This window comes from Protopterus annectens, chromosome 2.part1, assembly GCF_019279795.1.
Source record: "Protopterus annectens isolate FY-2018-M chromosome 2.part1, PAN1.0, whole genome shotgun sequence".
Lineage (NCBI taxonomy): Eukaryota > Metazoa > Chordata > Ceratodontiformes > Protopteridae > Protopterus > Protopterus annectens.
Window position 1 is genome coordinate 777,202,475 of NC_056729.1, and position 25,408 is coordinate 777,227,882.

Below are 25,408 nucleotides of genomic sequence, written 5' to 3' on the forward strand. Positions count from 1 at the left end.
CAACAAGAACATTTATCTGTGCTGACAAGTATTAGTGGCGATTTTAAAGTTTTTATAATTTTTCTTCCTTGGTTATTCCACAGGACTTAGTTGAATTGTTATCTAAAGGTTTTAATTTCGTTCCTTGTTCAAAGCCAGATTTAGGTTGTGTTCTTTGTGATCTTAAGTTGTATGCAAGTAAGATGAATTTAAATGTGATTTTTAAAAATACAAACATTGCATTTTCCAACGAGCGAGTAGCTAGTACATATAATCCCCTTATTGACAATACTTTAGCGCACTCTGAAAAAATGTCGGAAATTTACTTCAGGGTTGTAGTAGGTGATTATTATTGTCACAAGTGTAGGTATAATGGTAATATTACAAAGGCTGAAAAAGACCTTATTTGAATATATTGGGGTACACAGAATCCGGGTCATGAAACCGGACAAGGGTGGGGGAGCCATTTTCATGAATGAATTTGATTATGACAACAGGATGCACCAAATGCTCTCATGTTCTAATTATGCTAAGGTTTCCTTAAATGAGCTCAATCAAGCTCATCAACAAATTAAAAATGCTTTGAGCGATTTGTTTATTGAAGCTTGTATTTCTTTGGAAACATATCGTTATTTAACTATGCCAGCACCTCTCACCCCTGTAATATTTGGAGTTCCCAAACTCCATAAAAATGTCAACAACCTTCCGCTTAGGCCTATTATCGATGGACAAAAATCCATCACCTATGCATGTGCCAAATGGGTAGACGCTAAACTAAAAGAAGCATTGCAATCAGAATCCCAGATATGTCGAGATTCCTGGCATGTGTTACAACATTTGAATAATATACCATTTAACTCATCCTACGGATTTCTAATGATAGATATCAGGGATTTGTATACTGTAATCCCACAAGGATTAGGTATGGAATGGGTAAGGGATTTCCTGTTATACAAACATTTCCCAGGCCAAGACATTGACCTGATTATTACTTTATTGGACATTGTGTTAAGTAATAACTATTTTATGTTCAAAAGAGAATTGTTTTTACAAAAAACAGGTATTGCAATGGGCTCCCCATGTGGAGGGAGCTTTGCTAATTGTGTCATGGCATTCTGGGAACGTACTTTTTTGTTCCCACACCCTTGGTTCAATAATATGGTCATCTGGTATACACGTTACCAAGATGACATTTTCATTATTATGAAAGGGAGCCAAGAAGATGCTAAGAAGCTGGTTGAAATTATGGGTTCCTTTACATCATTCCTTGAGTTCACTTTTCAATATAATGAGCAGGACATTCATTTCCTAGACATCTATTTAGATAAAGATGTGATGCATAATAGATATAGAACTAAGATATATAGGAAGCCACTTTATAACAATGCTTTCCTACATTTCACTAGCAACCACCCATTTTTTCCAAAAGAAGGGGGTAGTGAAAGGCCAGTTAGAGCGTCTCGGATGTGCTCTAGTGAAGATGATTTTGAACAGGAATGTAACTTATTAACAGATATGTTCTTGAATAGGGGTTATCCCCCTACGCTGATACATGCCTTAACTAGGGAAGTTAGCCATAAGAGGCTAGTTGGCGTACTGGGTCCTATTTTGACCAAAGGTTATATACACGATTACAACATGGAGTCTGTTGGTTCAGACAATATGGTACCAATTGAGCCTCCTATTAAAGTTAGTAGTAACTTTCGGACTAGCTTACTGACCCAGTTTAATGATCTATCTTTCCAACTTAGAGACATTTTGAACAACAATTGGGGTCTTATTACACAAGATCAGGCACTTAACACAACCCTGGGTTCAAAACCACTTGTGGTATTTAAGAAAGCACCTTCCTTAAAAACATTATTTGAGTTACCACATAAACAGTATAAGCCCAATAGGGGCATGTACAAATGTGGGCATTGTAATTACTGTAAGTTTATCCAAACAGGGTCCTCATTTTGTATTAGAGGAGTCAAATATTCCATCCAAGACAAATTCAATTGTGAAAGCCAAGGTGTAGTATACTTGGCTTTATGCCAACCATGCCCAGTTTTTTATTTGGGCAAAACTGAGCGTCAACTAAAACAGCACATTTATGAACATATATAGCGATATCTAAAGGTACACTTACTAATGCATTGGCAAGGCATATTAATGAATTTAGTACCCATGTTTTTAAATTTACAGTGGTTCAACAGGTTGGTAGGAATTTAAGAGGAGGACCTTGGCATTTGAAACTGGAGGAACAAGAGTTGTTGTGGCAACTTAAAACTAATGCATACGCTTATCCTGGGATTAATGAGCTGTGTTCTATTAAGTGTTTGCTTAAGTTAAAAGCATTAGAACGCTAACTAAAGTGTATGCACATTTTTTATGTACATTTTATATCTACTATTTCTTATTGGAGTAGATGTATTCATTTGTTTGTAGCTGGACAGTGTTGTATTTGATTTGATTTTTGAATGTAACGTTAGCTTTAATAATATTTCTTAAAGTGAAGTTAGCTTTAAATCTTAATTGACTTGTATAATTTAATTGGTATTTATTACCATCAATTATGAATGGATGGTATATATGTTTTTAGTGTTTTGAGTATTTGAAGAAGTGCACAGAAGTTAGTGCATGAAAGCGCTTACAATAAATTTTCAACAACATTCGTGGATTTCTTGGTCTACTGGTTTTGCCACTGGTTTTGTTTTATAGTTTTGGTGTGTTTGTTTTTTCTTTTTTATGTTTCCCTATCTAGACTGGCTCCTATCTGCCACCACCAAGCATCTACTTCTACAAGCCAGAGACCTAACTTTGGACATATGCAATCAACTAGGCATTACAGTAAATTTTCAGAAATCTGTCTTGTAGCCTTGTCAACATATTGCATTCATAGGTGCAGATCTAGACACTTCATCTATGGTAGCACGTCTTCCAACAGAAAGAGTTAAAGCGCTCAGACAGCAGACACCGCATTCCCAAGAACAAAGTGAACGCAAAGATAATTCTATGCTTATTAGTAACAATGGCCTCCACGATTACACTGGCTCCTCTTGCCAGAATGCACATGAGAATTCTTCAATGGCTATTATTCTCCCAATGGTCACTTCAGGAGTTTCCAATGTCTCATCTGGTCAGAATAACGGAATCTTGCAAGAATGACTTGAGATGGTGGATATACTCCACTCGTGACAATGAGCAGACTCTTTGTTCCACTTCACCAATAGCTACAGTGACCACGGACGCTTCCCAGATAGGGTGGGGGGCATTATCTGGGAAGAACAGTCCAAGGTACATGGCAGGAAGACTAGGCTCACTTGCATATAAATGTTCTAGAGATGAGAGCAATGCTTCTCGCATTGCAAGCACTTCAAGACTCTCTCCCTTTAGGGACTATTGCGATCCAGTCAGACAGTATGTCTGAGGTGTGGTACATAAACAAGCAAGGGGGAACCAGATCTTACCCCCTTTGTCGAGAAGGCCTAAGAGTATGGCAGTTGGCAGTTTCTTTTCTTCCCAGCGCTTTCTAATCACAACGCATGTTCTGGGAAAGTTCAACGTAATAGCGGATAAGCTGAGAAGTGCAATTCTAATGCCTCACGAGTGGTCTGTCAATCAAAATGTAGTGGAAATGATTTTCCAAACATGGGGACAGCCTTGTTGTGATCTCTTTGCCACTCCCATGAATGCCAAGTGCAGCAACTACTTTACCCTAATTCCCCCTTCGGAGGAGACACCGAGAGACGCTCTTGCTCATGATTGGCCCTCAGGACTTTTGTATGCTTTTCCATAGTTTCCTCTCATAACCAGAGTAATTCAGAAAGCACAGAGCTCGGGAAGCAGGATAATTGTCATTACCGCTTACTGGCCTCCCCAAGTTCAGTTCCCCTTCCTTTGGCCTCACCTTCAGGAGAAGCCTTGGATTCTGGTCCCAGTGCCAGATCTGCTGACTCATGTCAGGGGAGCTTCATCCCTCTCTCCACGCCCTACAACTGACAGCTTGGCTGCTCCACTTCCCATTTTAGTCAGGCTTCACAATTTCACTCCTACGGTTAGACATATCTTAATGTCCTCCCATAAAGCTTCCACTAGAAAGCTGTATTCTAGTAAATGGAAGAGGTTTTCCCTTTGGGCTCAAGATAAGAACATTGATTCAGTCTTTTCAGGCTTGCTAGTTGTTGCTGAAGCACCTGCCAAGGGGAGAAAACGCTGAGAGAAGAAAAGGAGCCACTTTTGTGATTTAAGTATTTTCTTCTGATTTTTTTCTTAAGTTTTACTGCTTTGCCACCTACTTTTTGGCATTTTCCGGCTTGCTAAAGTTTATATCTGTAACAGTAACACTACTTGGAACACATCTAGAGCCTGTTTACTGCATTTCCTGTGTTACACTTAATTTAAAATCGTTTTTTTCTCTAAAAACTGCATTTTACCTGATTTTGGCCTAGCACTCAAGTGTGGGGTCATTTATTGCACTGTTGTGATTATTTTGCTGCTTGTGTATCTCTGCTACCTTTAAACTAAAGCAAAAAGAAAAAAAAAACAAAAAAATCTTGCTTTTTTCCCACTTTCTGAAAGTTAAAGTTCAGTTACAGATTTGCTGTTCTGAACTGTTTGGAAGTTTCTAGAAGGTCAGTGCTTGCTTGGGCTAAAGGGAAGTCTCTGTGTTCACCAGTGGGAGTGGTTAACACTGAACAGCCTGCCTGTCCCTGGAGCAGTGGTTACTACCTAGAAGCTGTAGTTTTATTGGCCATTTTGGGTCAATTCTAAACTCCTTGATCTCTCTCTCTCTTAAAACCCTACAACTCTCTTTTTGAGCGGTTTTGCGCACTGAGCAGCGTCGGGCAGTGCCGCCTAAACAGGTTTAAACTATTCCAGGCTACACAAAGTCTGCTCTTCACTTTTTCCCTTAGAACTGTTCAAACTCTCAAAGTAATCACTCTGTTCTCTTTCTAAAGCCCTGCACTTGCTCAGCTCTTATAAGGAAACACTAACTAACTAAAGCACTACACCCTCCTTGACTTCTCATAAGTATTAGACTACCGATTGGTCCTTCCTGATCAAGTGAAAAATCAGTTCCCTTCCCTAATCTGATCAGTAAAAAAACAGTTCCCTATACTAATCTGGTATGTCCAGGGGTCAGTTTCAAGGTTACTCTCCAGTCCAGCTGGTGAATCTGGGAATTTTGAGGCAATGTTACAATTGCCTTATGTACACAGACAACCCTCTCCTCCTTCCAAAAAACTCTAATACATGTGAGAGATGCATTTACACAGCCAAACTGGAGGCAGAGCTCTCTCAACCCAAGACTGGCACAGTCAGTCAGGAGGAAAAGGCAACCACCCACACCACAAATCCAGTCTCACACAGACCTATTGCATCTGCATACCCAGCACATAAACACACAAAAACATACTCGGAGGCTCTAAATAAAAATCTGCCTAAACAGCAAAGACCTCCTAAGCAGATATCCAAGCAACAGCCACCCCTCAACAATACCCACGAATCACATATCTCACAAAATCAGTATGCCTCACAGTCTCACAGCCCTTAAGGCCAAACAACACACCAAATACACTTATTATAGGAGACTCTATTGTCCGGCACACTGACGTCCCGCTCACCAGACTGAACAAGGAGAAGGTCACTGTAAGCTGCCTGTCGGGTGCCAGGATCCGCCACATAACGCAAGCACTCAGGTCACTCCAAAGCAAGTACAAGTATGACTCCATCATTGTCCATGCTGGTGTGAATGACCAGAGACGTACCTCCCTGGACTACATGAAAAGAGACATAGAGGAGCTCTCTGACCATGTAGCCCAGGCTGGTATGACCCTGACCCTTGAGTAGCATCTTGCCCTCACCAAGAATGATGCCACAGTATAAAGACAAAATGATCAGTTTCAACAATTGGCTAAAATATTGGTGTCATTCAAAGGGGATCCAGTGTCTGTCAGCCTGGGATGACATGCTCGACAAGCCACGTTGCTTCGCTAGGGACGGCTTGCACCTGTCACCCTTAGGCTTTCATATACTGACCAAGGCTCTTGCCACCCCCATAGTGCCTTTTTTAGGCAAGGCTCAAAGGACAAAACCATCTCCATAGAAAACCCAAGGATAAAAAAACTAAAGGTAATGCTACTCAGTGCCAGAAGTCTAAACCTCAAGATGCACGCACTTGAGACTCTCCTCAATATGGAGAAAATCAATGTCTGTGCAGGAACAGAAACCTGGTTCAAGGCTCCTGAGAGCACCCCAGCACTACCAGGTTATAACTCATACCATGCGTTTCGGCCCCAAAACTCGGACCGAAGCTATCTATATTCATCAAAGATACCTACACCTCCAGGTTAGTGGCACTGCACGAAGCATCGGAAACCATCCATGTGCAACTAACAGCGGGCAAAACTGCCTTTCAGTTTGTAGCCTGCTACAGAACACCCTCCCTATTACAGGAACCCCACTTGGCATTCCTGAGAACACTGGAGAATATGAAGGTCTCTCCAAACACTATGTTATTGGGTGACTTCAACTACCCAAACATTGACTGGGAAAACTACTCAAGCCCAAACACCCTCGCCCAACGGTTCCTTGAATTTATAAACTCTACCGCGATGGAACAACTGGTCACCACTCCCACAAGAGGGAACAACATATTGGAGCTGATCATCACCAACATGGGGACTCTATGTTCCACACCAGAGGTAAACCCCTCATTGGTAAGATCAGACCATAAACAAATTTCCCTGGACATCCATATCCTGTCCCCACCCCCAGCCAAGGAAGTCACTGTAAAGAATTTCTCAAAAGCCAGCTTTGCACTTCTCAAGACTGAGGTGGAATCCTTCAAAGCCCCCAGGCCAGAGGATAATACAGTCCAATCCGCAGAATCCTTTACAAATGCATTCTATGAGCACCTGCAGGAATGCATGGATTGTGCTATCCCAAATAAAACCAAGACTCACTCCTCCAAAAACAGGAGACCGGTCTGGTGGTCCCCGGCCATAAATAAGCTATACAACAGAAGGAGGAAGCTACTACATGACAGAGCAAAATCCCAAAAAGGGAAGGCATCTCTGATCAGTATTAACAAGAAACTTCGATCCCTCATAAAATCATCAAAGGCCAGTTTCGAAAGAAAAATTGCCCTAGACACTAAAGATAATCACAAGGCCTTCTTTAGTTATGTCAGGAACATGGGTGGAAACTCCCAGATATGCCCTGAATTGTTGCGTAATGGTACAAAATATATCGAACCTACAGACATAACCAACATCCTGGCAGACAGATTCAGAGCAAACTTCTCCCCCCCTTCCCCCCCAAAGGAGCAAATGCCTATCCCAACTGAATGTAACCTCCCTGACATCACAGATGCACAGGTGAAAGCTGCACTGTCCAAAGCAAAAAACACAGCATCTATGGGACCAGACGGTGTCCCAGGCTGCGTCTTACACGAGCTCCAAGAAGAACTGAACCCTCACATTAATTAAGTCACTTTTCAAACTTAGCCTTACTACAGGATATGTACTCAGAGAATGGCGTACAGCTACAGTGGTCCCACTCCACAAAGGTGGTGCCACAACGGACCCTGGGAACTATCGCCCCATAAGCCTGACTAGTCTGGTCTGTAAAGCTATGGAGCGTATTATCATTGAACTCTTAAGCAAAGACATTGGGAGCCTCCAGACACTGGACCCTACCCAATTCGGCTTTGTTAAGGGCAGATCTTGCCTCTTAAACCTAGTTGATTTCTTTGAAACCATTACCAAAGCCATAGATGAGGGCATGGTAGTCCACACAGCCTACCTGGACCTCGCAAAAGCCTTCGACACAATACCCCACTCGGGCATCATAAATAAGCTTACCAGCTTAAATATCAACCCCTGTATCACAAGATGGGTTGCATACTGGCTCAGAGATAGAACCCACATGGTCAGAATCGCAGGTGCCATGTCCGAATCCAAACCAGTTAAAAGTGGCGTCCCACAGGGCTCAGTTCTGGGACCTCTCTTGCTCGGTATATACTTCTCTGAGGTTCAGGCTAACACGGGGGAATTATGGCTGACAAAGTTCGCAGATGACTGCAAACTGGGGGCCATAATCGAATCTCCAGCTGACACAAGCATCCTCCAAAAGGGTCTCACAGAGACGGATGCTTGGTGCCAGAGCCACGGCCTCAAGCTAAATGCTAAAAAGTGCATAGTCATCCCCTTTGGAAAAACAAGGTGCCTACAAATTACCACATAGGTGGTAATCCATTAAGTACGGAAGAAGTAATTAGAGATTTGGGGACCAACGTAGATAGTAATCTCTCCTTTGATAATCACGTTGCCAAAGTGGTTAGAAAGACCTTCTATGTAGCCCACCTTATCACGAAAGGGTTCGCATCTAGATCGAGAGGTCATTGTGCCCCTCTACTCGTCACTTATCAGGCCCATAATTGAATACAATGCCCCTTTTTGGATGTACCTTACCCAACACCTGCAGCAACTGGAGAGACCCCAAAAGTACCTCACCAAGAGGATCATGGGCTACAAACAGATGTCCTATGCAGCTCAACTAAAGAAACTCCAGCTCTACTCAGTTGCTTACCGCCTACTCAGAGGCGATCTTTGCCTGACGTACAAAGCCATGTTAAACCCAGAATTAATGGACATGCTCCACCTCAAAAAATCCAAGTCCCTTAGAGCTACACGCTCCAGGGACCTAAACCTCAGCACAGAAATAAATAGGACATGCTGGAGGGACAGATTAATTTCCCAGAGGCTCCCCTCACTCTGGAATAGAATCCCAATTCATGTTAGACATAGCCCCTCGCTGACCCTCTTCAAGCGAAATCTGGACACATGGATGGGAAATCGCAAATTCACCCCTGGGATCTCTTCTGTGTCCCTGCTAGACAGAGGCACAGTAAACTAATCTTAAAAGGGTACCTTCTGTGACCTACTTTACAGAGGCACAGTAGGCTAATCTAAAAGGGAGGCGGAAGCCAAATACACTCTGGCTAGGCTTATAAATGCCCTAGGGCAGATAGCCTAGTATCTACCTATGAACCTTCTCTGCACCTATTCATTCTATTTTGGAATTTTTGACAGAACTGTTTCAACAAGGCTCAGCTGCAGCAACCATTAAGGTTTAACTTGCAATTTCAAATTTTCATATTGGTGATACTACTTCCAACTTAATGTCACACAGGTTGTGTAGAGCCTTCTTAAAAGGTGCTTCCTTATTAAGACCTCCCTTTAAGGATCCCCTTCTCCTTGGGATCTAAATTTTGTTTTCTTATCTCACGTTACTTCCCTTCGAGCTTTCTTCGTCTTCAGACCTCAAGTTCCTTTCTTGGAAGACCTTGTTTCTTGTGGCTATAACTTCTGCTAGAAGGGTGTCAGAATTGCAAGCTCTTTCTGTTAAACCACCATATTTGATTTTTCATAAGGATAGGGTATCCTTGCCTACAAACCCATCCTTTCTCCCTAAAGTCTCTTCTCCAAACAACATAAACCAATCCGTAGAACTTCCAGTCTTCTTTCCTAACTGTAGCAACAAGGCAGAGTACAAATTACATCAACTGGATGTGCATAGACAACTCAGATTCTATTTGCATAGAACCAAAGACTTCAGAAAATCTAACTAACTTTGTATCCTTCTCTGATGCAAAAAGGGATCCTCAGTCTCAAAAACTACTTTTTCTAATTGGCTTTCAAATTGTATTACATCTATAACTCAAATCACAAAGATTTACCTTTCAAAGTAAAGGCTCATTCCACTAGAGCTATGGCTACGTCATCTGTCTTTCAAGCCAGAATTTCCATAGGTAATACTTGTGCAGCAGCTACTTGGTCTACTCCACATACTTTTATCACTCATTGCAAAGTGGATTTGGCCTCCACAGACAGGGCATGCTTTGGTTCCACGGTGCTTCAAGGTGTACTCCTGTGAGCCACCCGGGAAAAAGGTGCTAGAGACACTGTCTCACCATTGTAAGAATGAAGGCGAGCTAGGACAACATAAAGAAGTTATGTACTCACCATAATGTTCCATGTTTGTTGTCCATCTCAATGTTCATTCTTACGAACCCTCCCTACTTCCCCCTGCCAAAGACTCCTTGTGGACCTGGTAGATTTCCACTACCTTCTGGAGTTTTGTCTCAGCTTGTTTCTCCTTTCAGTACATATAGTATGGACTTGGATATATGTTTTTATGTATATGTTTGTAGATATGTATATAGTGTACATATTCAGTATTAGCAGCAAACAAGATCTGGGGAATTATACCACTGCATTGTGGGATACCTTCTTGCCACGAGCCAGGTTTGAGACTTTCAGCTAAGTATTCAGTCGAGTCAGAGCTGAGGATTGGCTGCGAACCACCATTGTAAGAATGAACGGTGAGATGAACAACAAACCTGGAACGTTATGGTGAGTGCATAACTTCTTTATTTCTTGGCACTGAGCTTGAGCCCATGGCTCTGGCACCATGCATCTGTTTCTGTAAGGCCCTTTTGTAGAATATCCACATCATTTGGAGATTCAATAATGGCTCCCAGTTTGCAGTCATCTGCAAACTGTGTTAGCCAGAGTCCCTTATTATTGGCTTGTACTTCAGAGAAGTAGATGCCAAACAAGAGCGGTCCCAGGACTGAACCCTGAGGTACTTCACTTGTCTGGAGCTGGATTTGGAGTCTGCTACTTCTACAGTGTGGGTTCTGTCAGTAAGCCAGTTGGCAACCCATCAAGTGATGTAGGGATTAATGCTAAGCTTAGTAAGTTTATCTGTGATTCCAGAGTGGGGGATGGTGTCGAAGGCCTTGGTGAGATCCAGACAGGCTGTGTGGACCGCCTTACCCTCATCCATGGCTCTGGAGACTGATTCGAAGAAATCAATCAGGTTCAGGAGACTAGATCGGCTCTTCACGAACCCAAACTGGGTGGGGTCCTGTGTTTGAAGGTTGCCAGTGTCTTAGTTTATAAGTTCCATGATAATACGGTCCATGGCCTTGCAGATCAGGTTAGTCAGACTGATGGGGAGGTAGTTCCCAGGTTCCACATCCACTAAGAGAAGAGCGAGAGAATTAGTATTTTGGCCTTCATTACCAAGAGACATTGATAAAGTACTTTCATCTTGTTCAGTATGCAGTATTGCAAAGAGAAGCACTTCAGCCAAGTCCAGTTCCTGAACTACCATGGTCAACCGTTACAACTGATATCTTTGAGTGGAACAGTCAATACTACTAAGTTTTGGTAGACTCTTATTCGAATTGGTTTGAGATTGATCTAATACCTAACCTAACATCCACTGCTGTTATTACTAAGCAGAAATGTCCGTTCTCAGTTCATGGTAGTCTACATAAACTTCTTTCTGACAATGGTACTTAATTTACTAGCCAGTTTCAGAAATTTACAAAAGACTGGGACTTTGTACATGTCACTAGTAGTCCTGAATATCCTCAGTCAAGTAGTCTAGCTGAACGTGCCTTACAGAGTGCAAAGCAGTTACTCGAAAGGTCAAAGCATGACCATACCAATGTGTTCTTAAATTTGCTTAATCTCAGAAACATACCTTGAAACGATATTCTTGGCTCACCTGCTCAAAGAATGCTTTCCAGACCAGCTAGAACTACGCTACCCATTACTTCCAATTTATTGAAGCTTAAACCTAAGAACAGTAAAACCATCAAGGCTCATTTGGTTAAGAAGCACAATATTCATAAACCTAGTTAAGACAGATCGAGCAAATTTCTTCATCTGTGTAGGGAAGGAGAGACCGTACGAATCCAGACAATGAAAGGTGTTGATTGAATTGGACATATTACAGGCATCTGTGCCAAGCCAAGATCCTACTTGGTTAATTCAGAAGGTGTAGAATATAGGAGGAACCGGAAACATCATCTTCCTGTATCAGGACCATCCTCACCATCACAACATTGTTTCTGTGATGCAAACTTCAAATCTAAGAATGAATCACACCGTTTCCATACCAGAATGTGTTCAAAATTCTGATTCCATTCCAGAAAGTGTTCCAGTCGTTCCACAGGTCAGACATTTTGAAGACAGAATTCCAGTTGCTTAATTTAATTCCCAGTTTTATGTCACATGATATGAGCGAGTGTCAAAGCCAAGTGTGAAATATGCAGCAACGTGGACTTGATTAGCCCCTGCCACCTAATTTGGCTAAAAACTACTTATCCTCTTAACAGAAACTGGACAATATAAAACCATGTTAGGTTGGGGGGCTACGCCCCACGCATTCCCGAATGTGGGGGGCTGTGCCCCCTTAACTATATATACTATCTCCAGGGTCACACTACAGTGGGGAAAAGGGAAATATACACTGCCACTACTATTTTCGATCAAATGGGATTCAGTCAAATGGGTTTTCAGTCATTTGAGCTTTCAACAATTTGGTCTCTGAAATGAAATTTGGCCAAACGAGTTTTATATATATATATATATATATATATATATATATATCTCTACGTGTATGTGTGTATGTATGTATAAATATATATATATATCTACGTGTATGTGTGTATGTATAAATAAATATGTATATATATATATATATATATATATGTGTGTGTGTGTGTATGTGTGTACTTAGCATTGTATAATGCATGAACAAGAATTACCACTGATTTCTGCATGCTAAATAGACTGTGCCATAAGATCTAATTCTCAGAGGGAGGATGTAGATCAGATTGCAAGTGAAGTGTGCTATATCTTTAAGATGCATGTCAAGGCTTACGTGCAGATATAAATTCCAGACATGTACACTCCCTAGTGCCATTTTGTAAGAGCAGGCACAGTGAAAGCATGCATGATCGCAGTTGTTAGTTTATATACAAGTTATTTAAGTTGAAGTCCGTAAACCTTTATAGTGATGTTTGTATCGAATAAAGCTGCTTGAAGAGAACCCACAAAGACTCTTCTATTGTGTCCAAAGTAGGAGAGCGACATCACTCAACTGTAAACTTGTGGCAATGCACATCAACAGTGACTGTAATTATAGTGTGTGTTGTACATTTACTTTGATGGAATGATAGATTCCTTAGAATTATTTTATTTTTATATTTATCGGGAAAGTCTGACTGGGCACTGGTCCTTTTTCATTGGAGGCCCGGGGTGAAGAGCTCCAGTTATAAGAAATACAAGCATTGCTGAAGATGGCAAACAAATGAGGAATTACAGATGTATCCAGAAACAACCAATTGAATAATGATAGACAATACATTTCTTTAGAAGTAAACATTTGCATCCCACATCGCACGTGAATATATAGAAATTAAATGAGTAAGAGAACTGGTTTCCATACAGCTGAGGTGAATTATTGGTGTAAGATAACACTCAATGAGCAATATTTAGTTAAGGAGCCTGAGATAAGGCCTATCCAGGGCAGCTGCAAAAACAGAGCCAAGTGTCTATTAAGTGTGATTTTAGGAGCTTTTTAAATTGTAGCATAAAGCAGTTGGAGGTTATTGAGGTTGGCACTTTATTCCATATTTTAGGAATGAAGTTTGAGAAGAGTGATTCCCCAGCTGAGTTAGCTTTAGTGATGTCTAGAAGGAGTTTGTTACTGGAATGGCAGAATCTAGAAGGGGTATATGGTTAAGATTTTGGAGAGCAGGGGTTTTATCTGGTTGGTGCAGTATTTTGTGGGCAAAGGTTAATTGATTAGAGTGTAGCAGTTGAAGTAATAGCCATTTCAGCTGTTTAAGAGGTGTACAGTGATGTCTTGTATGAGGCATCAGTGGCAACCTTGGCAGTTTTATTGTAACAAGACTCCAGTTTGATTAGGTCAGTTTTGCAGAGGTTGGTTAGAATTGGGGATGCGTATAGGAGAATTGGCAAGGGGTGTGTGTGAGTGATAGGAGCTTGTGTGTTTCTTGTTAGAAATTGTTTCTTTATAGAAGACCTAGCTTTTTGTGGACCTTAATGATTTGAGCTATGTGAATATTGAATTTCAAGTGGTCAATTTCTATGCCTAGCAGTTTAGTGAGAGTTATTGGGGTGATAAGTTTTATATTTGAATAAGCTATTGAAAGACAGGGAAGATGAGGGGGATCTTACTGGATAGAACAGAAGGAGCTTTGTTTTTTTGGGATTTAGAATGAGTTGGGAGTTAGTGAGCCATGTTGCCATAGACAGAGAGGAATCTAAGGTTATGGTGTGGAGGTCTTGTAGGGAGGAGGATGAGCATGTTAAAGTAGATTTGTCTGCATATTGTACCTCTGAGGCATGAAGTGTGGCAGTGTGGAGCTCATTGGTAAAGAGGGAGAATAATAGATGCCCAAGGATGGGGCCTTGTGGAACCCCTAAGACAACTGGGAGAAGAGGGGAAAGTTGATGCTGCCATTGGGTGGCCTGCTGTCTTCCAGATGGGTAGCTTTGAAACTAGGTGATATATGTTAAGATTGTGTAATAAAAATTTAAATAGGTATATGTTTGTACACTCAGCATTGTGTGATCATATGCCTAAAGTATACTCTACATGAAATACTTTTGTCATTTGTAGTAATTTTGCAATCTGATGTCCGTCATCATTTTATCCTTGACATATGGGGTTCAGGTCTGAGCACTGGCAGCAACTCGTCCGTTACTACAGCCCACGAGAGCCAAAAGCTCCTGAGGTTAATCCTACCCAGAATGCTATTTTCCAAATTAACCCATATCTCATTTGACACTTCCTATGACAGACGGATTGCCAATAGCTCTCGAGCTAAGTGATCTTTTTTCTCTTCTATTTTTAACTAAAGTCTTGTGTTTAAATAGATTTTTTCCTCCTATTAATAATTACTGTTGCTTTCCTTTATAGCCTACCCATTTTCTGATAGCTCCTTACCTTTTTGTGTTTCCCTTTAACACCTCAGTGTTTTTCTTCAATTACCATTGTTGGTAGTTTCTTTTCCGTACCTTAGAGTACCCTCTTCTGCCATCGTAGGTAGTTTTCCTTCTGTACCTCCAGGTATTCTCAACTACCATAGTTAGTAGCCTACCTTTGTTTTTGGAGAGCCATTCAAGTCTTCATTTATCAATGCCACTTTTGACAGATAATCCCTTTTTGGCCCTAAAGTTCAAGAAACTTTGTCCAGGTGTGAAAAGGATGGGAAAGACCCTTTCTACAGTGAGTGTGTTTTTCTACTCCTCAACGGGTCCTATTCTAGGAACCAGAGGAGCAGGAAAATGTGATTCAAAAAGTTTCAAGGACCTTTCCAGGAGACATGTGGCAGTGGCTCTCCCAGAGGCAGAGGGGGGAGCTTTAATGGAATATGCCATTCATGCGACAAAAGTGGCCTACAAACTCAGGGTTTCAGGGACACATTTCTTTAGAAACCTTACCAGTGCCCCTGATAAGGCGGCCCAATTGCTTTCCTCTAGAAGAAGTCAGGGGGCGTTTATCCTTGCACCAACATAGCTGGCTTCAGATAACTTCAGATGTTTGGGTGCAGAGGATCATAACCAGCGAATGCACCATACCCCTCCCCCACCCACCACACACACACACACACACACACACACACACAAAACTCAAACATAATCCCCAACATTCCACCCAGTCAGAGGGAACCAGCCGTATTAGAAATTCAAAAACTGCTAGAAAAAAGTCATCCAAGAGGTCCCGCCAAACCAGATTGAATCCGGAGTTTACTCGAGGTTCTTTCTAGTGCCAAAAAAGACGGGACTGGAGACCAATTTTGGATCCAAGTGTCTAGAACGTGTCCGTTCGACAGATGAAATTTCAGATGGTCACAGTTCAGTCTCTTCCCCCGTTTCTAGGGAGAGATGATTGGATGCGCTCGATAGATCTTCAGGATGCATATTACCATGTTAAAATGGGCAAGCACTCCAGAAGGTTTCTCCACTTTAAGCTGGGAAGCAGTCATTATCAGTTCAGAGCTCTGCCCTTTGGCCTCACAACTTCCCCAGGTTGTTTACCTAATGCATGGCCATAGTAGCAGCTCACTTGAGACTGCACGGATTCTGAGTGTTTCCATACTTAGATAACTGGCTCATTACTGCTCTAACCAGGCATCTTGTACAACAAGCAAGAGAATATGTCCTCCAGACCTGCGCCAACCTAGGAAACACTGTAAATTACAAAAAATCTCAACTGACTCCTACCCAAATGTTAGAGTTCATAGGAGCAGCACTAAATGCCAGTTCTTGCATAGCTTCCCTCCTTATCTAAGACTGCAAAAAAATCAAGACCCAAGTGAAGAGAATTGTCAAACGCAAGAGAGTAACTGCATGACTAGTCTTACAAGCCTTAGGATCGATGACAGCGGCCATAATGTTAGATCCCTTGGCAAGCTTTCACTTAAGAATTATTCAGTGGCTTCTAGCATCTTGGTGGTCCATACTGCATTAACCAGTGTCAGACTGAATCTTGATGACCAGTCATTGCAAGAAGGACCTAGCTTGGTGGATTCATTCAGATGAAATTCTCTTGGGCCAGTTTGCATATCAGCATTCTGGAGCTGAGGGCAGTGCTTTTAGCATTGCAGACCTTTCAAACTGCTCTCCCCTCAGGAACTCAGAGAATATGTTAGTAGTTTGGTACATCAACAAGCAGGGGGGAACCAAGTCTTAGCCTCCTTGTTGAGAAGCTGTCGGAGTTTGGCAGTGGATGATCTCTTCCAATTGCTTCTGACAGCAACACATATTCCAGGGAGTTCCAATGTGATAGCAGACAAACTGAGCAGATGCATTCTTCTGCCTCATGAGTGGTGTCTCAATCCCAAAGTGGCAGAAAAGATTTTTCGTCGATGAGGGCAGCCTTGCTGCAACCTGTTTATATTGCCTCAGAACAATAAGTGCACCAGCTACTTTGCCCTGATCCCCCTTCAAGGGAGTTACTGAGAGACATTGTCATACACGATTGGCCCTCCAGACGTCTGTATGCCTTTCCCCCAATTCCATTAATTACTCAATTCCTAAAGAAGGTGATCAGGTAGAGGAGCAAGGTAATCCTTATTGCTCCCTTCTGACCTCAACCGATTTGGTTCCCCTTCCTTTGGCCTTATCTGATTCAGCTCATGACTTGGTTTCTGCAGTTCCATTGATTGCCAGGCATAATAAGCTTTTCTCCCCAGTTCATAGAATTATTTTAGCTTCCTGTACACCCGCCACCAAGAAACTCTATAAAAGCAAATGGAAGTTCTTTTGCTGGGCTTGTGATAATAACATTGACCCCTTCTTTGCTCGTATCGATAGAATCTTGGCATTTTTAGCTTTGCTTTTTGAAGCAGGGGCATCTTCATCTGCTATCAAAGTGCAACTTGGTGCTATTTTGAATTTTCATAATGGGTATGAAGAATATTCATTGATTTCTCATAAACTTTGCAAAGCCTTTTTAAAAGGAACCTTAATGTTAAAGCCTCTTTATAAGGATCCATCTACACCCTGGGACCTAAACTTGGTGTTATGATCAATAGTGCAGTCCCCCTTAGAGCCTGCTGCCTACTGCGATTTGACATTTTTATCTTGGAAAACTATTTCTGGTACAGATTACGTCTGCCAGAAGAATTTCAGAGATTCAAGCTTTATCTCGCAAACCACCATATTTGATATTTCGCAAAGATAGGACTTCCTTGAGAACACACGCCCTTTTATTTATTTATTTTTATACCAAAAGTGGTCTTGGAAACAAATATCAACCAGGCAATCAATTTACCAGTATTTATTCCCAGTTTTTACAAACAAGGGTGAATACTGTTTGAATCGATTCGAGATTCATAGACAATTGTGTTTCTATCTTCATAGAACAAAAGACATAAGAAAATCTGACCAGCTGTCTTATTTTCAAGTACAAGAATGGGCAAGCCAGTCAGCAAGATAACTGTATCTAGCTGACTAAAAGATTGCATTTCCTTCATTTCCAATAAGAGAAAAATTTAATTACCAGGGCCTGTTAAGGCGCACACTACTAGAGCCCGTGGCTGCTTCAACAGTTTTTTATTCTAAGGTTTCCATGGATATTTGCACAGCTGCAGCATGGGCTCCTCCCTCATACTTTTATTACTCATTACAAATTGGATTTCGTCTCTAGGGAAAGAGCATAATTTGGTTCTATGGTGCTCAAGAATATTCTTCTATGAGTCCTCCGAGGATCTAAGGTAGCTGAGGACACTCTCCCCTATGTCAAGCATAAAATGAAGATTGACAACATCAGATAAAGAAGTTATGTACTTAACATAATGTTCCGTCTGTGTTGTCCATCTTCATTTATCCTGGACTCTCCACTCCCCTGCCCCCTTCCAATCAATTTTTTTGATGGAACGAATATTGGCCCTAGTTGTTCATTTTTTCATATCCGATACCAGGTATGGTCTCTATAAAGGGGTTTTTAGGATTACGTTTTCTGTTCTTTTTTCTGTCTGCAAACTTGATCTGAGGTAATTTGGAAAGGGGCATTCTGGGTAGGAATGGCTCGAGAGTTTCTGGTTTTCACTGGCTGTAGTAACAGCTGAGTTGGTTCCAATGCTCAGAACCAAACCCCATATGTCAAGGGTAAATGAAGATGAACAACACAGATGGAACATTCTGGTAAGTACTTAACTTCTTTTTCTCTGCTTTCAGGAGTTATCTGCTTGTCATGGAGAAAGTGAAAAACTGAGAACTGATTTATGTGGTAAAATGGCTGAAACTGAAAACCTTCACAACTTAATTGAGCAGATTGAAAAGGAAAAGCAGAGACTGTCAGATCGAGTTGATAAGCTAACTATTACAGGTACCCTTAATTACTTTAAAAATTAAAGGAGCATACGTTTTGGTTCAGTTACAAATGTTGCACATAGATGTATGCATAGCATGCTCTTTATTTTTACTATGCCAGATTTTCATTTGTAGTGCATGCTGTAGTCCTGTGATGTGTAGTGAAGTATTTATTAGAATTTATTAACACAAATTCCTGTCAGGTGCAGTAGTAGGATTTTGAATCTGTTGATCATCTTTGAGGAAATTTACTGTAATAGTAAATCATAACATTTAGGTTTACTCAGTTATAGGCCAGAATTAATGCAAGCAGCGGCATACTTCCTGCAAGGAATCAGTGCAGGTCTTATATTTAGGTTCTCAGGTAGGTGGTGTGACACTCCATACATACATACATACATACATACATACATATATATATATATATATATATATATATATATATATATATGTATGTGTATATATATATATATATATATATATATATATATATGTATAGTTTCACTTCATAATCTCAAGTTACTGAAATTTCGAAATTCAGTAACCAGAGACTATGAAGTCACAACGCCAAAACCCACAATCCCGAATCACACAATCAAGAACATACATACACTACTTAACATACACACCATTCCACCCACAGCACACAAACCACACAACCCTACACTACATATAAGCAGGGAGCCAAGCCCCCTGCACCCCCCACACCCCCCTACTTATATATACCAACTCCGAGGTCACACAACATAAAAAAATAAATAAATAAACACCACACACCCCACCATCCTCCACTCGCTCGCACACAAATTCACATCACACATACACAAACACCAACAAATCCAACACTCAGACTTACACCTCCCACCCTTACCCACACACACAACATACAAAAACACACACAAACACTCACTCACCTGTGATTTCAGGCACCATAACACTGCACACAGCATACAAAACACACACACACACACACACACACACACACACACACACACACACACACACACACACTCACTCACTTACCTGCGATTTCTTCTAGGAAGTATTTTCTTTCTTCATTTTGTAATAGCGTATGTTCATATTTAAGTGCAGCATGTTGCTTCAGCCAAAAATCTTGCTACTGCAAGACCAGCCATATTAGAGCAAACCCATGTAAAAACTGGCAGATCTCAAATCAAGGCAATATGCATATGAATAAATCTTCAACATTGTGCCATTAAACAGAAAAAGTATGCTGATAAATTAACGAGGAGGTGTGTCTTGCAACATGAACATGCAACCAAAGTTAGTGCCATTTAATTTCATACTAAAAGTATCTGCCCATTTAATTGTTATATTCAAGTGTGCAATGCTTGAATATTTTTCCAGGGTCATTTTAAAATGCTTTATATTGCTTTCTCTTGATTATAAATTGCAAAGCAAATGCCACAGCTCCACTATGTAAAATGTCTGTCTACATCTGTATTCATTTTGTTTTATACAGAGTAGCATACCGCACATAGCACCGTTTTTTTTTTTAATAATACAGTGGTATTCTCTTGCACACTGTGTGGCTGTAGGCTGTTACTTGTATTGAGCATAGCAAAGTGTGGATAGTGTAACATTTCTCATATAATCAAGACCATGATGAGCTATGTTGCTTCCTGTTTATCCAATGTGTGTTTTAGCAGAATGCACTTTTGTACTTTCATAGTATTCCTAAAGTACATTTACACAACAACAACTTCATCTTTAGTGATAAATGATGCTTATGTTATTGATGGTGGCAGTTGGATAACATGTTTATTGCCCACTTGCTGAGAATGACGTTTAGGTATTAATATTAGATATGTATATTGGTTTTATGCATTGTAAGAGACAGCATCTAATTTAACCATTAAGCTTTTGTTTAGAGATGAAAAAGTGGATTAATATAACATCTGCTGCCCTTTTCATTCCTCCTCAATGAATGGGTTACAGATCCGATCCAACTGGGTCGCATACTTCAGACTTTGGATCCTCCCTCTACCCATAACGCCCTAGTCCATCCTCAGTACCTCAGATGTCATTTGCTGCCATCATGCTCAGACATAGGGTCCTTCTTTTGAAGCATTTTGTTGAGTTTTCAACAGCTTTAAGTAAAAGTTTAGGTTTCATAGCTAAAATTTTCATCTATAATTATTACAACCTCCCTCTTAGTTTCCATTTTCTCTTTTCTATGTTAGAATAGTTGCTATACTTCTGCAGTATATTCCTAATTTACCATAGTTGGTCATTTTTTTTTCTTTCTATACCATTCTGTCCTTCCTACCATTTATACAGGGTAATTTTTAATTACCATTGCTTGTCTTGTCTTTTTTTTTTTTTTCTGTCTCTCTATTGTCCTTTCCTTCTACTGTCATGGCTGACAAGCCGACAAGTTTTAAAAAATGCACTTCTTGTGTACACAAAATCCCTAAGTTGGATGCCCACAAGGAGTGTGTATATTGTTTTGGAGCAGCTAATCTTAATATTGACTGCTCAATATGTGCAGCCATCATTACTAGGGCTACAGCAAACTTATACTTACGGGTGTACTTCCTCAATTACATTTCTTTAGGGGATCAACCCCCCCCCCCCCCCCCCAGTAAAACCTCAAAAACTTCTTCAGAGCATAGAAAGCTTTTTCTCCCAAAACTCTCTCAGGACTTCTTCAGCCACCACCAGTAATTTCAAAAACATTGAATCCAACGTCTTCGGACCCAAAAGTAACTTTCCAGATCCAAAATCTTCAGATTTTAAAACTTCAGATCTAATTATTATATCAGCAAATCCTACATCTCAGGTTATGGATCCCAAGTTCTCTGATCAAAAACCTAGTACATCATGCATACACTTCCAGAGCACATTCACCAGAGTTTCTGTTGGATCCAGTCTCCCCTAGGCTCCATTCCCCTGTTCTTCATCTGTAAATATTTTTGTAATTAATTGCTATGTTAATTTGTAAATCGCTATGTAATCCAATGTAACTACTGTCTGCTTATTTTAACTGTGGAGCTTTTCTCCCCGGGCCTCCGCTGAAAATGGACCTATGTCCAGTCGGACACTCCTGGTCAACAAATGTAAATAAATAAAAATAATGCACACTCCCAAAAAAGCATTCTAGGCTCCTGTCCAACCACATTATCCACCAGGTCCTCCAGAAGTCTTTCCGAAGTAAACATTTATAGGATGATGTGAAAATTCCTCAGAGCCAATATCTACTTGGGGGGGGGGGGTGTCATCTCTGCTCCATCCTGTATTGGATCTGAGAGTCTTCCTGCCACTACACACAGTGGCAGGAAGACTCACAGATCCAATAGAGGATGGAGCACAGATGCTCCATCGTCTATTGGATTCATGAGTCTTCCCGCCACTACTCACACAGTGCTATCTCCTTCTCTAATCCATCCTTCGGTTTTGGAGCTCCAGGATCTGACAGCTCCAAGAGTTCTGGAGTGCAATCCAAGGAGAATTACCTCCTCATGTCCTACAGCTTCCCTGACCAGTTCTGCTGCTATTCTTTTGGATTGGAACACGTCCCTGCAGCCGAAGTGTCTGTATCAGATCCATGGGGCTGGGATCTATTCTGATGTTATCAGATCCATTCCTGCCTTGGTGCTGGGCAGCTCTGGTCCAGTTCCCTCCTCCAGGTGTAGAGCCATCCAGTTATGATCTACCCATACTGGAAGTCTCTGCTCTAGTGTGAGTGGCCATGGCTGGGTCTGTTTGCCTTCAAGATTGTGGAATGGGCTTTTTCTCTTTCTAGAGATCTGGTCTCTCTCATTCCTTGGATCCACCTCCTATTCTCTCTTTGGTTATGAGCTCGAAGTCCATCTGACCTATTCCACAGGGACAGTCAATTCCACCTAGCTTCCGATCAGTCCCCACAGGGGAATTCTACCTCTTCTGATACCTCATCTGAACATCCATCTGAGGAGATCCATCAAAAGAGGATGTGCAAGAGGAGGCACATAGATTCCCTATTGGAATCTCTCACTGAAGATACTGATTTTGAAGAAGCCCCCCCCCAGATCTCCATCTGATGATGTCTCCTTTGGAGACATATTATAGATCCTTAGACAAAAAAGGTAGTTGGTCTTCTGATAATACTTCTTCAAAGGAATCAGTATTTTTGGAGGCATTTGGTTCTGGCCTCTGTACGTCTTGGGTGAGTTGACCCCCTCCATCCGAGCTATTCCACAGGGACAGCCATTTCCACCTAGTTTCTGATCAGTCCCCACAGGGGAATTCTCCCTTTCTTCTTATACTTCCCCTGAACATCCCTCTGAGGAGATCCATCGCAAGAGGATGTGCAAGAGGAGGCACATAAATTCCCCATTGGAATCTCTCATTGAAGATACTGATTTTGAAGAAGGGTCCCTTAGATCACCACCTGATGTCTCCTTTGGAGACGTATTATAGATCCTTAGACAAAAAGGTAGTTGGTCTTCTGATAATACTTCAGAGGAATCAGTATGGTCTTCTGATAATACTTCAGAGGAATCAGTATTTTTGAAGGCTTTTGGTTCTGGCCTCTGTATGTCTTGGCTGAGGTGACCCCCCCCCGGGGGGGGGGCAGATGAGCTTATTGATCTGGTCTCTCACTAGGCGTGGAAGGAGTCTGATTGTTTTCAGCCAATATCACGTTGACCTGACATTTCTAGCTCATCCTAAAACTAAACCTCACAGGAGCAAAGGAGTTCCCTGTACATGCTATAATGGTGGTGGCAGCACTAAAAAAGAGCTTGCAGAGCTAGTCTGTCCACCCAACAAATGGAGTCTAGTGTGCTGGACAGATTCTGAAAGTAAGTCTTTGCCTTAGAGACATTAGCCTTGAGGTCCCTTAACTACTTGGAACACTTTATAAGATTACAGAGAGATTTGACTAACTGTCAAATTCTTTTTTTTTTTGAGTCCACATCTGCAGAAGATTTCAAAAGACAATCTTCTCAGCCCCTCTCATCAATTTTCAATGTGTCCATTAGGCTGACCACTCGCACAGATGAAGGCACCTGACTGGTGGCCGGTTCAGTCATTGCTGTGAGGAGACATGCCTGGATGTGGCTATGTGACTTTGTGGAGCCTTTCATGGCATCTTTCATCAAAACCCTCTTTGATGGAACATCTTTGTTTGGTCTGTCTATGAAAGAAACTCTTACCTGCAGTGAACAAGAAGGAACGACCCTGTCTGCTGTGGGAATCAAGTTTTCTACCCTTTGATGAGCATTCTGTAGAAATCAGAGAGATGGTAAGAAAATGTGGTTTCGCAAATCTCTGAGACCTTTCCAAGATCTGCATGGAGACCATTCCTTCAGAGGAAGAGGAGGCAGTTCTAATGATTGATGCTGCCCTAGACGCAGAGAAGGCCTGCAAAATCGGGGTTTCTGTGATTCTTTTCCAGGTAGGCCCTATCGGGGCTCCTGAGGTGCTGCCTGGCTGCCCACCTCTGGAGGCAGTTGGGGATGATTGTTCTTGTATCCAGACACCTGAGCTGCTATAACAATAGATACCTGGGTGCTAAAAATATTATCCATAGGTTACTTCATTCCATTTTCCAAGCTTCCAGTATACAAAAGAAAGAAACTTTCCTATGTTCCGCCCAAAGGAAGGCTGCAGCTCAAGAAATTCAAAAGCTGATAGGCAACAGAGTCATCCAGGAGGTCCCCCCGAGCAAACAGTATTTGGAACTCACCCTTCTTTTTAGTGCCCAAAAAGACAGCAGACTTGAGACCAATTTTGGATCTAAGCAAACTGAGCTACTACATGAAAAGTCAAAGTTCTGAATGGTCATGGTCCTGTCCATTCTGCCATTTCTTCGCAAGCACAATTGGATGTGCTGTGTAGATCTTCAGGATATGTACTATCACATCAAAATAAACAGCCAGTCCCAAAGATATTTATGCTTTTGGCTGGGAGCCTGTCATTACCAATTCAGAGATCTGCCTTTTGGACTCACCACAGCCCCCAGGGTGTTCACTAAATGTATGGCAGTGATGGGATCTCACCTGAAACTAAAATGATTGTTTCCATACCTAGACGACTGGTTCCTCTCCAGGTCAATCTGACACAAGTACAGAGTCTGGAGTTTATTGGCGCACATCTGAACTTGACAGCACAAATTGCCTCTTTACCTACTCATCACATAGACGCACTCCGATCACAGGTTCATCAGATTCTGTCCCATCCATTTCCTCCGGCCAGATTCATTTTTCAAGCAGAAGCAGAAAAGGGCATCTCAGTGTGGAGGAACACTCTGAGACTGTTTTGAGTCATTTTGGGCTATAAAATGAATGAAGATAAAACAAAGGCTATAGCTATAAATTATGCATCCACACACATTGTTTTAGCAATACCCTTGTTTATGTGGCACTAGAAAATGAAGTGTTTAGGTGTGTGGATTAAAAAGGCTTCTTTTATGGCAGCTAAGGATATGTGAGAAATGACTAAACAAAAGATAATACAAAAACTGAGAAACTGAAAGATCTGATGGCTTTTTTCCGTCTGATTCAATGTGTGGGTTGTCAGATCCATCTGGATCCGAACCTGGTGCCTTGCAAAAGCTTTGGATCTGAGAGGTCTGACTGTTCCCCTACCCACAGTTTCTCTCTCTTGCCTGAATTGCCCCAGATCTTGTTTGCCACCTGACTAAGCTAGATGTGCGGACCGAGAGCTTGATCACTTTTCACTATAAGTGAAAATATTTTTTCTCCCTTTTGAAATTGTTGATATTAGGT

General features: G+C 41.4%; 1 protein-coding gene across 1 annotated transcript in view; it reads left to right on the forward strand.

The window, feature by feature from the left end:
- CEP135 (centrosomal protein 135) overlaps positions 1 to 25,408 on the forward strand; it is a 2,183,066-nt gene that overhangs the window by 514,831 nt on the left and 1,642,827 nt on the right. The window contains 1 exon segment of the mRNA XM_044062480.1: positions 18,540 to 18,690. Within this exon segment, the coding sequence (XP_043918415.1) occupies positions 18,540 to 18,690 (151 nt within the window).